Source organism: Pyxicephalus adspersus, chromosome 2 (genome assembly GCF_032062135.1).
Source record: "Pyxicephalus adspersus chromosome 2, UCB_Pads_2.0, whole genome shotgun sequence".
NCBI classification, from domain to species: Eukaryota; Metazoa; Chordata; class Amphibia; order Anura; family Pyxicephalidae; genus Pyxicephalus; species Pyxicephalus adspersus.
Genome location: NC_092859.1, coordinates 83,838,491 through 83,853,225, shown reverse-complemented (window position 1 = coordinate 83,853,225; position 14,735 = coordinate 83,838,491). Strand labels below are relative to the sequence as shown.

The 14,735-nt window shown below is 39.1% G+C and overlaps 1 protein-coding gene and 1 long non-coding RNA gene across 3 annotated transcripts in view; one reads left to right on the top strand and one right to left on the bottom strand.

Annotated features, from left to right (window-relative positions):
* Positions 1-4,774: 4,774 nt before the first annotated feature.
* LOC140323862 (uncharacterized) lies at positions 4,775-11,611 on the bottom strand. Its single transcript, XR_011919454.1, has 2 exons — positions 6,250-11,611; positions 4,775-5,801 (listed from the first exon to the last, which is right to left on the bottom strand). It is a non-coding gene; the product is annotated as an uncharacterized lncRNA (long non-coding RNA).
* SOCS2 (suppressor of cytokine signaling 2) overlaps positions 11,537-14,735 on the top strand; it is a 24,288-nt gene continuing 21,089 nt past the window's right edge. The window contains exons 1-2 of one of the 2 annotated variants that reach the window (XM_072401256.1): positions 11,537-11,613; positions 12,891-13,128. In XM_072401256.1, coding sequence (XP_072257357.1) covers positions 12,990-13,128 — 139 coding nt within the window. In that variant the 5' untranslated portion in view covers positions 11,537-11,613; positions 12,891-12,989. Of the gene's footprint in view, positions 11,614-12,380; positions 12,561-12,890; positions 13,129-14,735 lie in introns of those variants that run through there. The other variant, XM_072401255.1, reaches the window with a different exon arrangement.

Genomic DNA, 14,735 nt, shown 5'->3' with positions numbered 1-14,735 from the left:
TATTATAATAATAATAATAAATGCCTGTGGTTGTAGTGGAAGGAAGTGGTGAACATTTTTGCATAGAAGCAGTAGGTGCACTGTTACATTGCAGATTAAATCTGACAAGTCATTGTGAATACATACTCTGTTTTTTTGTTCCAAAAAAAGTTTTTTTGAACAATATGAGAGAGGTACAAACAATAATATTAAACAGGATATGCATTACTGTTAATACATTAATGTCTTCCCATTCCTCATTTGAAAAAGTCTGGTTTAAGTCTGATTCCCATTGTTTAGGGAAACGATCCAAAAGGTTTTCAGGAGGATTGAAGAGGCTCTCATATATAGCCCAAATCGTATGTCTGAGTGGGCCTGTGTCTACAGACAGTTTCTCAAAGGGGGTGAGCTGTCTAGAGCATTGCTCTTTCATATCAGAGGCAAATAAAAAATGTCTTAGTAGTAAGTAGGTCCACCAAGGCATTGAGGCTCCTTCAGTTTCTGCCAATAGCGGTTGTCTGTTGCAAAACTTTCCCTTTTCAAAGAAGTGTGTGGCTGGTAATTGTCGTTCATTACACCAATGTTTCAGAAAATAGGGAAACCCAATGGAAAGGCTGGGTTGGACCAGACTGGGGTAATCGGGCCTGGTATTGATGGTATTTTACATTTGCGGACTACTGTTAAAAAAATCTTCAGTGAAGTACCTATAAAGGGGTAGGCTAAAAGTTTTACTTGCAGATTTCTTCTCTGGAGCCATGGGGTTAAGCCCAAAGGAGCGGTTGAATATATTTGTTCTAGGGCTTTCTAATCTTTTGATTATGTGTTAGCCTGCCAATCAATTATCCTAGTGAGATGATAGGCCCAATAGTACTTGCGAACATCTAGAAATCCTATTCCTCCTCTGTGTTTCACTGCCACTAGATGGAGGAATGCAATTCCCAAAGATTTTTGACCACATAAAAAGGCTTGGATGATTGTAGATAGGGATCTAAAAAAAGAACCTGGTAAAAAAAATCGGTATTGTTTGTATCAGGTATAAGAGCCTCTGTAAAATATTCATTTTAAGGATGGCAACTCTCCCAAACCACGAAAAAGCCTATTTATCCCATATTTTCAAATCTGCCGAGATCTTGGTGAGGGAAGTGAAATCTTTAGGGCTGAGGATTTCGTGTAGGTAATTTTGAAGTGGAAGAGACTCTAGAAATTATCTAAAGTCAGTAGCAGTGCTAGTAGAGATGATTTGGGGTTTGTCAAAGTAAAAAGGATGTCATCTGTGAATTCTGCCAGTTTATATTCTTTACTACCAATTCGTAAACCATATATTGTGGCATCTGCTCTGATCTGGTTTAGGAGTGGTTCCAAGCCGAGGGTGAAAGGGAGCAGCCCTGGCATTCTCTGTTTTTGATCTTGTGTTTATTATCTAGACTAAATCACCAAATGCTAGTAAAGCTGTCACTAACAGTGATATAGGTCACAGACAAAGAGGGTAATTTTTGGCCTTGGCTTCTACCCGTGGTAGCCTAATAGACAATGTACTGCTCACTGTCACCCGCATTCAAACATGCAGAAACTGGATCTTTGAGAACCAGAACTGGGTGGCAACAGATCGGCTGGCAAGGTGCCAGCTGCTGGGAGCAGCTCTGGATGGCTTGATACTGAGTCTAAACCAAGCTATAGCCAAATTTGCACTAATAATGCCTAATTGTATCAGCAACTTGTTTTATAAAACTCCTTCTCCTCCTTCAAAGTCATAAGGTCTGTCTATAAAGTAGTAAAATCTGACATTTACCAGGCATTCTCTAGTGGAGAATCTTATTGGTCCATGTGTTTTAATATCAATGATGGGTTCTCCACTAGAAAATGTTTGATAAAAGTCACTGCTCTATAAATATACTCCATTGCATGTATCATTTTATTTTACTGTTAATGCTTTAATTATGTTATTGTTTTATTTTGATGTTTAAAACTAAGCAGCATAAATGATACAGTCAAAAAATGTTTAATGTAAAAATGTTTCAATCGTGTATAGAAAGTAGTAATGTTAATCTTTTGGCAGCTGTGATCCTCATCTCTGAAGGGAGGCTTCAGAAGTCTTACTGAGAATTCCAAGGAAGTAAGATAGAAGAATTCAATTTTAATGCACTTCTGCATGGCCATATGTTCCAGCCAAACACACAAGGTCTTCTAAACAATTAGAGCTTTCTTCTTTGTCCTTGAAAAGATAAGATCCGTATGTGTTCATATGCCTTTCTCTTGATTTTTCTCCAGCAAAAACAAGATCAACCTAACTAGTTAAAGAATCATTTGTGTTTTATAGAGCTATCTACACATATTACTAGCAGACCTTCCAAGTGGATTTTGTATAGTAAACATGGACATACTATATATTTTCCGATTGCGAACTAATAGTTCATTAGATGTGAAGGGCTTCTGTTTGTAGTCCATTCATTTATTAAGATCTTTAGCGCACAAATTTCATATATATTGTGTTTCTGTGAACATGTGTAATGTTAAACTGAGGCAGATGACTGCAGTGTCCAATGCTTGTTTGAAATAATCGGGACGACATATTTTTGGTTATATGTATATTTTTTAAGCACATAGTTAAATCTTGAGTTTGCAAAGAAAAAATTCATAAGATAGCATTGTATACATAAAGAACCATTTTACATAAAAATTATTAGTTGAAATATATTTTGTACAAGAATTTCTAGAGTCAAGTAGCACATTATGCTCATAAGCATATATTAGCCAATATGTAAGGCAATATTGGGGATAGTTGGAGAAGATGGTGCCCACTACTCCAGAGGCACCCAATACCATCAATGTCTAATCATCAAACGAAACAATTATGTCAAAAATTTTTCTTGATTTCTGTTATATTATCTGCTATTTGGCTTGTAACCCTCAAAACTTGTTGCTTGTCATATAGCTAATATGATGTTAGCTGTCCATCTTTTACTAACATAAATTACACATTACCTAAAACAAACAAAACTGCTGCATGGTTGAAGTTAGGTTTTCAGATTGTCAGAGTAATTAACACCACACTGCATGAAAGGCATTTCCAAGTTTTTCAGATGTATGAAGTTATTTCCGTTTGAGGGTTTATGTGCAAGTGTTTGGTCAATGATAGGTATGGTCACAAGATATTTAATCTGCCCAATTAGTCATTTCCAATGCGCACATTGGATTTAAAAAAGCTCTCCAAGGCAAAAGAAGAGAGACTATCATAGATGAACTTGGTTGAGTCAGCAAACCGAGAATGGATCTTTTCTAGTAGTGAAAACATTTGCAATTTAAAGGCAACTGATTTTGAAGAAATTGATTGTAGGTTTGTTGGATCACCCAGGTTCTCCTATAATAGTCTAGAGAGCTTTGATAAATTAGACCCATGATGTTACATCTTCATTCAAAACACTATTTAAGTTTTGAGTAGAAAGTCTACTTTTACGCTAGTTTCCATTGAGTACAAAAGTAGACCTGCTTGTTTGCTTAAATAGGAGGTTGAAGATGAGCAGTGGTAAGAATATCTGCTCATCACAAATAGGGATGCTATTTACATTTTTTGGATATCTGTATTGTATAAATGGAGTTATTATGTAAGGAGTATTAACCTGTATGGAGATTTTGCTGATGTAACACTGGTTTTATTAAAGTACAGCAAAAAAACTTGGCCCTACAAACAAAACCTGAAATGTATTGCAACCTCTTAGTTTCCATTCATAAATATGGTATTTTGCAGGTGACCATGTTATGTTCAGACACTTTTTATTGTGCTACAAATTACTGTACCATGTTTAAAGCTGTGACAAACCAAAAAAATGAAAGAAGCAGGTTTACTTTTGTGGTAGTTTCCTACTCCTTAAAACAGTCCATTCATGAAAATGCAAGATCAGTTTATACTGCAGTCCCCATCCTCAGGTACATTGGAGGACCTTCTTGTAGGATTCCAGGAAAGTCAAGGTTCACAAATTTCATGAAAACACGCTCCCACCAGTACGGATTGTCTTCATGTGAGACTTCAGGTCCATAGCTGTTCCTGGATCTTATAAGAAGGCTTAGTGATATCACTGTTATCAATATCAATGTTTTTTTTAGATCAAGTACCATCATTAATGTGTTTCTTGCAATGCAGACATATAGCTGTTGGGAAGGTGCTGTATATAGCTTTCTGAAAACATCTCAGCTCCCTACATCAGAACCACTCTTCAAATCCCTCTGTTATCAAAATGGCTGTACATGTTATGCAAAGGCCTTGATGAGTGAATGTTCATGTTCTTTCATTGAGCACTTTATGAAGTCTATGGTAATTAACCCTCCCTCGGAATCTATGTCCCTGCGATAGTCATATAGCAAAGATCGCTTTCAGGAGCAGCTTACTAGAATGGGTGAAGCAAATGTGGGGAAAAACAAAAATCCCATACAGGTGGTATCCAGACCAAGTTTTGAACCTGGGGCCCTAGTGCTGCAGGGCCAGATTAGGACACTGGTCTAACCCATGTCAGTATGGACTGGGCATCCCTAGGTAGGTTGAATATGGATGCATACTACTCTAGGTAACATACACTTATGATGTCGATTTCCAATTATTGAAAGTACGTAATTTCAGTTCTGTAGAGGCACCTATATACAATGTTTAGAGCTCCACATATTCAATTTACATGTACTATTAAAAGAGTTTTCAAACATTTGCTGCATGATATGTGCTCAGCTTGTTCTGTAGTATGGGTCAGACAAAAATATATTCCACACAGCAGCAGGAATTCTACAAATACCCAAACATGCCACAGTGTCAGTTTTATCAGTTTTATTCCCAAAGTGTTAATAAATTATAAGAAAAATAGTAATACAGCTTTAAAATACACACACAGATCATTTACATTTATAACATAAATGACATTTCTGACAACAGCTCTCTAATTATATTGAAGCAAACAAAGTTGTAGAGGCTTTTTATTTATTTATTTATTTTGAACACATTGTGCATATCTTATGGTCAGTGTGGTTGTGAACTTGTGCAACTTGAATAGTAATGCATTTCGAATGCCTGATAAGCAGCTTTGAAAGGAACATGAAAGGCGTTTAAGAAACCTTTGAAATGGAGAAGTAGAAATAAAATGATGTATTTCAGTTTCCTATACCCCTTGTGCAAAACAATCACTACACTGGAAAACTGTTTTATAGCCATGTTATGGGTTCTATAATTGATTGCAACTGCCTGTCATAGAAGCTTTTATAATAAAACCCTTTATTTGGAATTCCAGACTTGTTGACTTGTAGACTTGTTGGTATGTGAGTGTGCCTAGGCACCTCAGTTTTTACACCCTCATAGCTGTATATCTGCTATGTGTGGCATAAGGCATACCTTGTACTCGTCACTGACTGTAAGTCTCAGATTTGAAGTTGGAGTTGATGTCTCTGATGTATGGAGTTAGCACTCTGGCCTTTCCAGCGCTAGGTCCCAGGTTCGAATCTTGGCCAGGATGCTTGAAGTTTGCAGGTTCTCCTTGTGTTTGCGTTATGGACTTTATGCAACCCTGTGTGATATGTTGGCGCTATAGAATATTAATTGCTCACTGTTCTCCTATCGTGAGGTTATGACACAAGAAAGTCTAACTCTGTTTCAACCAAGATGGCCACATCTACACAAACACATGTGGGGAAAAAGATCAACAGGCGATACTGGTACCTTATTTACCCTTTTTGTTGGGCATAGCTTCCAGAGATAAGTTGCTCTTTAACTACAACGCAGCTCATGAGACAGTGTCATCTTTCATCATAGGCTCCTGAGGCAAGTATTTTGGCTTATGACAGATCACCTGGAATACAAAGATGTATTTGTTTCAACTAAATAAGTTCATCTCTGCAGTGTTATGGCAAATCAAGCAGGAGGACAGTATTGTAGTTTGTGTCACTTGATCTCTGAAAGTAAGCAGAGCAGTTGCAAAAGTGCAGACGTCTACCTGTCTTATTTTAAAGGACAGCAGAAAAAAGGTGGACTATAGATAGGGTGAAGGATTTAAAAGATGTAAATAAAATCTCAGCTGGTTACTAGAAATGTTCTATCTATATATATATATATATATATATATATATATACACACACACACATATTTACCAATACGTAATCATTTTAAAAATAATACATGTACTGCATGCCTCCAGTGTAGAACAAATTCTGTAGTTTATGGATATGGCACTTCAAAAACTTGAAACTAACATAATTCTAAAAAAAAAAAAAGCTTAGTGTCCAGGAAAAAGGTTTACCTATTCCTTTCTCCTCCAGAACTGCCAACTACATCAGGGAGGGCGGAGCGCCATGAGTTGCAATGCATACTTGCGAGTCATGCAGTACACATCAATTTAGATTGGAGCAGCTGCAGACAGTTTTCAGGGTAGTCTCTTTACCACTGTGTAACTAAATGTTAATTCGTAGCCCCTGCAGAGAGAGGACATTGTGGTGGCTACAATAAGAATGAAGATTTCCAGCAAGTCAGTGTGGCCACTTCTGAAAAGAAAGTCTCCCAGCAGCATCTGAGAGATTGTCTTCCTGCAGCATAGATACAAGTATGCCTGAAAGAGACATTAGATATCTGATTAACAGTAAGTATGGCTACAAGAAATATTGCTTTTAACATTACAGTATAATAACTCTTTTTTTCTTTGCACACAGGGGATACTTATGCTGACCTCCTTCTGAAAATGCTAATTGCAAGACTGTGTCTAGCTTCAATACTACTGAGGTCCTGATAAGCATGTAGCTTGTTCCAGATGTGTGACTCAACAAGGCCTGTTTATCAAAAAATGGAGAACAAAATTTGTTCCTTCACTTTTGGAAAACTTTTTGGCACTTAAATGATGCCAAATATATTAAATTTAGAACACATTTCGTGAGGGGGAAAAGGCTTCTAGAATAGAGGAATAGAGGTACCATATTGACTATAAAGGGGTATTTAAAAACTTTTAAAAAAATTGTCCAGCCCTATTTTTATCCTAATGCCTCAATAATAACTGACTGCTACTAGGTCAAATTCAGGTACTTATAGTTTGTATGTCACGTATAGGATATGTGATAGTTTATATATGAATAATAATGGGTTTAATTCAAATAAGTTGCAGTCCCAAGTAGCCCCACCCGTTCTGATAATGGCTTGACAGATGACCAACAGACACAATGCATATAGCAAGTTCTGGTAGAGAATGCAGATTGGGTGTGGATCTTGCTTTTAAATTCCACTCGAAATGAGACAGCGGCCAGTACTTCACCAATGCTGACCAATGATCATCTCTAACCAGCATTTTATCTTTTATTGCCGTGACTAAAGGATGAGTTGCATTTCTCTAGAATAACCTTGTGAAAAGAATGTATGTTGATAAGAAATTAGTGTTGCTGAAACATTATTACCAATAAATAAAAAATGTACCCAACACTGTTACCCCAGGGCAGGTCACTAATGAGGGTATTCTGTACTTCCAAGTTATATAAACACCTGTAACAGTTTGAGTACAGATAAGCAATATCCAGAATGGCACTGAGGTTGTGGTACGGTTACAACTCCCTCATACAAGTGAACCACCCCCTTGTGGGAGATGTTACAAGTAGCTTCTACCCATCGCAGCCACATAGAGAATAAGGGTGGCAGTGAGCAGTACAATACCACTCACTGCTGCCCGCTGACAAATCTGCAGATGCTGGTTCTTTAAGAATCAGCGCTGTGGTGTGAGTGAATGAGTGGCAAGGTGCCAACCATCAGGAGTCATATGGTATCGTTATATCCTAAAGCAGGTCTGAGCCCAGACTAACAGCTACTCTAAACACAGACTAATGAAAAGGTAAATATAATGCAGGCCATTTTTTGTATGTGGCCCCGTGGTGATAGGGTCCCTTTAGGATGTACGTCCAGTTCTATCTAAACATTATAGGCTGTACAATTGGATTGTGCGTTATTGTCTTTAGGGCTAATGTAATGAGTGAACAGGCTGCATTTGGCCTGGTTTGCCTCCTATAGGCAATCTTTTGTTTGGCGACACGCAATTCAGTGCAAAGCAGGTTGAATGTAGCTACAGAAGTGTCATCTACATCGTACCTGAGATGGTAGGAATCTGCTGACCTGCATTTGATGTGCTTTGCAAATACACATCAAATTCAGGAACACAATGACTGTGTACACAAGCCAGAATGTTAAACAAATATATAAAAGCCAGGTTCTGAGCCTTTTAAATATTTTCCACTAATTGTATGTCAATAGTCTGTATTTCCCTACATTCTGGTACCATTTACCAGCCTTACCTTCTCTGAAGTAACTTCACCATAGCAACAAACAGATCAGTCAAAGGAAATTTTATTATCTCCTGCAGATCAAATTTGGTTTATTGTGCTTTCAGGTCTATAGGCCATAAAGAATGTGTAAGGTTTTTAGAGTATTATTATACAATTACTTCCCCTAAAAAGTTTTTTGTAAAGGATTGTTTAATCTGAGTTTGTTCTGAATTTATTTATTTTTTTCCATTTTTATTTTATAACCTGTTTTAAACCCGGTGACATCATCCCTGAATGGCAGATTATGTCTGGTAAAAAGAGCAAGGTGCTGTACATAGCTTCTTGAACCACAGCACCCTACTTAGGGTTGGACGCCTACCATCCAGGACTCTACATGACTTGCTGTGGCTTTAATGCACATTGTGAGAAACACATAGTGTGCACTGGAATCAGACTAAGTCTATTACTATAAAACTATTTAAAGTGTGGATTCCTGAGAAGAACAACAGTTTCCAAACATGCAAATATTTATTTGCTTACATGCTTATGAATTTTCAAGCACAACCATTTTCGGGCCAGTATCAGACCAGGGGCTCACCAATGAAGGGAGTCCATGTAATAGTAGAAGCTCTCCTATCCCACAACCACTATAAATGGACAACTTAAAGGGGTCCCGCTGTTCCTTTGTGCATCAGCACAGCCTGCACACACAGTATGTTTTGCCAAAGTGCCAAGCAGGTTGCCCACAAGGTTATAAGCCCCTTTATCACTGGTGGTTTAGTATTACCGGTATTAACTTCCCTGTGACATTCCCCACTCTTTTAATGGCGCAGTGACCTGTAAATGAATATGAATGCAAACTTGCTGGCATTATGTGATATAGTCAGCAAATGACCTGCTGCTATCATAAAACCTGGTAAACAGTGCAGTTCCTGCCACAGCACCAGAATCTGCTGTATTATGTAATGTGAGTTTGCATGTGTGTATTAGGTCATCCTTGTGCTCTCCTCTTCTGAAAGCAATTCACATGCTTAGAATTACAATACAGCCCTTATTGGTTCAGACTGTTGCAGTTTCTTCTGCTAGGACAGTAATGTGCAGAAAATTACAGGTGCCTGTATCAATATATAAACATGTGATGTAAAAATCATACAATACTGTGCCCTGAAGTTGACAATGAAGAGTACAGTAAGAAAAGTAAAGTAGAATTTAAAGTGCACTATCGTTTTTTTCTAATTCTCCTGCAAAGTCTTACAAACACCTATTGATCCTCCCAGTGAAATCCATTTCATACAGCTTCCTGTAATGATGAGACATTGCTGCAGCACAGCCACTGAATTCAAAGTATTGTTGTCTCTTCTGTATACTGTGCCTCTTTGCATTACGTGGGATATATAGTTTGAAGGAGACATGGCTTTCTACATAGCTGTTGCTGATTAATCTAAAGCTTGGCAATTAGAATCTGGCCACAACGAGCATCCATTGATTTTTGGATTGACATTACTGACTGTGGGGCAGCACGGTGGCAAGTGGTTAGCACTCTGGCCTTTGCAGCGCCGGGTCCCAGGTTCATATATGAGCCAGGAGACTATCTGCATGGAGCTTGCAGGTTCTCTTCATGTTTGCGTGGGTTTCCTCCAGGTACTCTGGTTTCCTCCCACATTCCAAAAACATGCAGTTAGGTTAATTGGTTTCACCCAAAATTGTCCTTAGACTATGGTAATACCATATGACTATGGTAGGGACATTAGATCGTGAGCCCCTTTGAGGGTCAGCTAGTGTCCATGACTTTGGACTTTTGACATGTATCATTTTTGCATTATATAAAAACTGGGTTTGAGACCTGCTGATGTGATATAAAGTCCATCAGAATGTGCTGGTGCTATTTATACTTAAATGTCAAGAGCATATTCATTGTGGAATGACAGGCTACAGAGATCATCTTCTAGAAAATGCCTCAATATGCTTTAAATGTGCCTCATCCTTTCAAGGTATACATGAGATCCATCACATATTGTTCACCAATACATACATTTGCATACATAGTAACTAGTAGACAAAATAAAAAAGCTGCATGATTTTATTGTCTGTATCTCTGCAGCTGAGCTGTGTTTGTCTCATACCACTGCCTATAAAATGGTATTGGTTCCCTATCATCTTACAGTTCCTGCTATTCTGGGGCAAGAAAGAAATGATAAATGGATTGTGAGGAGCCACCGTTATAATATGATTATCAAATGTCTACGTAAGTAGCTAAATCTCCAAAACACATCATAAACCACACCCTATTGAACAACTAACAACTGCAGTTCCCTCCAAATGTTGCAATTCTTATTATCTAATGCTTGCCACATTAAACACATTACTCCTAGATAAACAAACGTCTGCAACCAAAATACGTCCTACTGATCATTTCCAAGTTAAGATTTCTTTAGACTCTGATTACACTCGGGAACTTGAAATTGGGATGTTAAATAAAAGTCCTAAATAGTGCATTCACACCGCATCTATACAAAGTCCCATGAAATGAACACAAACAAATAAAACATGACATATGTTTTATATGTTCTCCATGTTCTCCAAGTGGGGCTCCAGGGACTAAGACCAACCCTATAAAGTCCTCATGGAAGAAGACCACCACCAGTAGGCATAAAGAATACAAAAAATGTCAGAGGATGAGATTTTACAAGTGGTAAACATGACTAATGTGTGACCTTAGCACAGCTCTGAGAACAAATGTTTCTGGCAACCTTTCCAGTTTATACTGCAAAGAGAGACTGGGCATATCAATAAAACAACAAAAGGGTCCATTTATAAAGAATTACACTTTTTTTTGTGTTCTGTTCACCAAATATGGTCATTTTCCTCTAAATAGATTTCTAAAGCTTACTGGATCTAGTGTGTTGATTTGTGTGTTCTTTCTAAGGCTATTTGGCTTTTCTCTTTTTTTCCTGCTTTTTAGAAACAAGGGTAAGCTGCACAATACATGCGATTTGTATTTTACCTAGGATTTGTCTAAACATTTGCTGGATACTTTCACCTAAATAGAGGGAGTAAAAATAAAATGTGCAGAAATTGATTCTTCTAATCTACATATATACTTTCCTGTAAAACAGTAAGAAAAGGGATAGAGACTATGTTTTACAATTGATACAAATATGTCATGCCTTTAAAACAGCATTTTACAGAATTTTGGGAGCTACAGATAAAAAAATATTGCAGAGAGTCTGAGTAAACATGCCTGCAGTTCTAGTTATGTCATATACTTGTTTATTATCTGTTAGACTGCCATCGTCCATTTTTTGGAAAACAATGCAGACGAGTCAATGTGCCTGAAGTAGGCTTGTGTTCAAACACATATTCCTCCAAGGGTAAGTTACCGCAATACTTTTATTTTTATACTCCATACTGGCTTTTGTTGTATATATGTATATATATATATATATATATATATATATATATGAGACAGTGTGCTACAAAATACCTCTATGTATATAGTCTATAGTAGCTTGTCTTCATATAGTCCCCAAAGTATAAACTATCAATACTTACATGTTTATAGCCCATAGAAGCTTGTCTTTATGTAAACTAACCTTGTAGCTAATGTTTATACATACATTTATACATACATTTATTCCCATAAAGTAAGTTAGCAATTCTTGTCCATAGTAGCATGTCTTTATATAGAGTATGCAGAGGGGAAATTAGCAGCAACTTGTCTTTATATATAGTCCTCACGGAATAGATTTGTAAAACTTGTATGTCTATAATCTATAGCAGCCTGTCTTAATCTATAGCAGCCTGTCTTTATATATATTCCTAATACATAGATGTCTAAAGTTCATGGTAGCTAATCCTAATCCCTTTAGAGTTAGTATAATTTGTATGTCTACAGTCCATAGTAACTAGTCTACATATAAAATACCTATAAAGTAAATTAGTGACACTTGTATATATATTATCCATATAAACTAATTATATATATATAATCTGTAAAACTGGTATGTGTTTAGACCATAGTACATTGTCTTTATATTATGCAGAGAGAACATCAATACATTCCCTATTACCTAATAGTGAATTTTTTAATAGTCCCTATAGAATAGTTTAGAATGGGGGGGAGGGTCGCACCGAGGGAGCGATGGCTGGGGGTGACATCGGGATCTCCGATCACTGCTCCGCTCATACAGACAATCGCACGTCGGTGGGCAGGCTCGGATCGCACACATTCTCGCTGTGCCATGGAGCACTAAGCGCTCACACCTCCGGCATCCAGCTACCTGCCGATCATTGCGGGGTGTGGCCGGGATACTGGAAGGTGAGAATGGAGGTTGTGATATCCCCATACATGTCAGGGGCCGATGTGTCTGTGCGATGTGCTCCGGGACAGCAGACACAGGTGTCAGATGGGGGACAACTCATTATATCACACACTGTACGATCTCTATACATCGATCGTATGCTCCGGTACCTCCTCGTACAATGGCTGGTATATCGGTAACATAGCAGACACATCGTCCCGTATGGTGGTGCCATGGCAATGTGTCTCCACCTGCCGATCCATGTATTGAGGATAGGTCAGGTGTATGGGGACATTGGTGATCGGATATAGATGTCCCCCTAATCCATCCCATTTGTTCCCTTTCAGGAAGGAAGCCGATCCGCCCCGATCAATCTGACCATGACCGACAGCCGACACTGAGGGGGCACCGACCGACCGATTACCTGGGACCGCTCGGATTATCCAATGACCCTCCGATCGCCCGACACCACTGACAGTGCGAGCGCCATAGAGGACGGGGGGCAGGGCCGGGGGTCACCGCCGGAGGGGAGCCAGGCCGGGGACGATCGTATCGCCTCCTCTATGGCGGAGCTCCGGAGGTCAGGTGAGTCAGGGGAGCAATGCATGCAGATCGCTGAGCAGTCACGTGTGTGTGTGCCATACAATCACTTTATGTTGTCAGATCCTGTGCCGATGTATATTGGTCGGGGATCGGACCCTGAACCACCTGCAGCCAGGGTGGGGTGTGCCATCAGACAGCTCCCTGTCACATGACCAGTGCCATGGCACAGACCTCATGGTGAACCAATCACCTTCCGGCCATGGTTCTCCATGCCTATTGTACCCCACAGAGGTGTCATGGGGAGTAGTGAGGGGTGGAGGGGCCACGCTGCATGTTCTGCCCATACTTGTCTGTCACTATAGAAGCTGCGTATATGGGGGACAGTGCCCTGGTATTTGAAGATATTGGGGGGGTACAAGACTGACCTGTGGGGAAATTGGAAGGACAAAGCCCATGTGGGGTGATACATAGAGATATATAAATATTATTTATCACCCTGTGTGATATGGGTAAAGCTGCATACACACGTGCTATCATTGTCAGATCTTTCACAAGCCTTTCTAACGACTAGGGACTGCACGATGCATGAACGAGTTCTGCTCTATGGGGAGGGAGAGCGATGGAGCGGCACCCCACTGTGCACGCTCACCCTTCACTTGCATTGGGATTGCTCGTCGTCCATCGTCCCTGGATCCGCCAGGACAGATGCTCGGACGATGGGCACTGTACACATGCCAGATTCTCCTCTGATATCAGCCCTGAGACGATTATCGGGCGAGATCCATTGAGCACGTGTATGTAGCTTTGGTTTGTGGATGCAGAGAGATCCGTGGGGTATATTACACGCATTGGATGATCATTGGATACATTTAAACCCCCCAATAAAAATAATTATTATAAAAATGCCTGCATTTCTCTGTAAAGATCTGACTCGTCCTTGCACCCCATGATTTGTGGATTCACTTTTGTGTATTGGATGAATTCTTCCTGTATCTTGTATTGACCTTCAGCAGAGTGCTGTGTTCACTGATGGATCTCATCGTATTGGGATACTGACATGGAGATGGTTGTAACACTGCAAGATTGCATGCTGTATGGAACAATCTGATTTATATATATATATATATATATATATATATACAGACAGTATTATTCATTATTAGTATTAAATAGGATTTATGTAGCGCCATCATATTACGCAGCGGTGTACAATAAATAGGGGTATATAGTTTGTGTGTAGTATGAGACATATCTATCATGAGAGATATTCCCGGCCACATCTATAGGGAAGAGCTCCCAGCAACACATAAAAGTAATAAACTGCTAATTCTCCCCAGGAAACATTGATGCTGCATTGGAGCCGGAATGCTCACCCCACTCACCTAATATTTTATATTACTATTATTACTATTATCCTTTGTAGCCGGATTTACCATGCCTCTTGCACCAGTCTTTTGGCAGAACTTTTTTATGTTGGCAGAATCCCATGCGTTGTGACTTTACTGTCATGCAGTGAGCTTAGAGAGAGGGTGGCGCTTGGACCGTTGAACACGTTTTGTTGTGTGATTGCAGCCTGGAGTATTATGGGCACCAACAACTTCAGGGATTGAGTGCATAGGGAGCAGCCTGGTGTATGGTGGCATATGGGG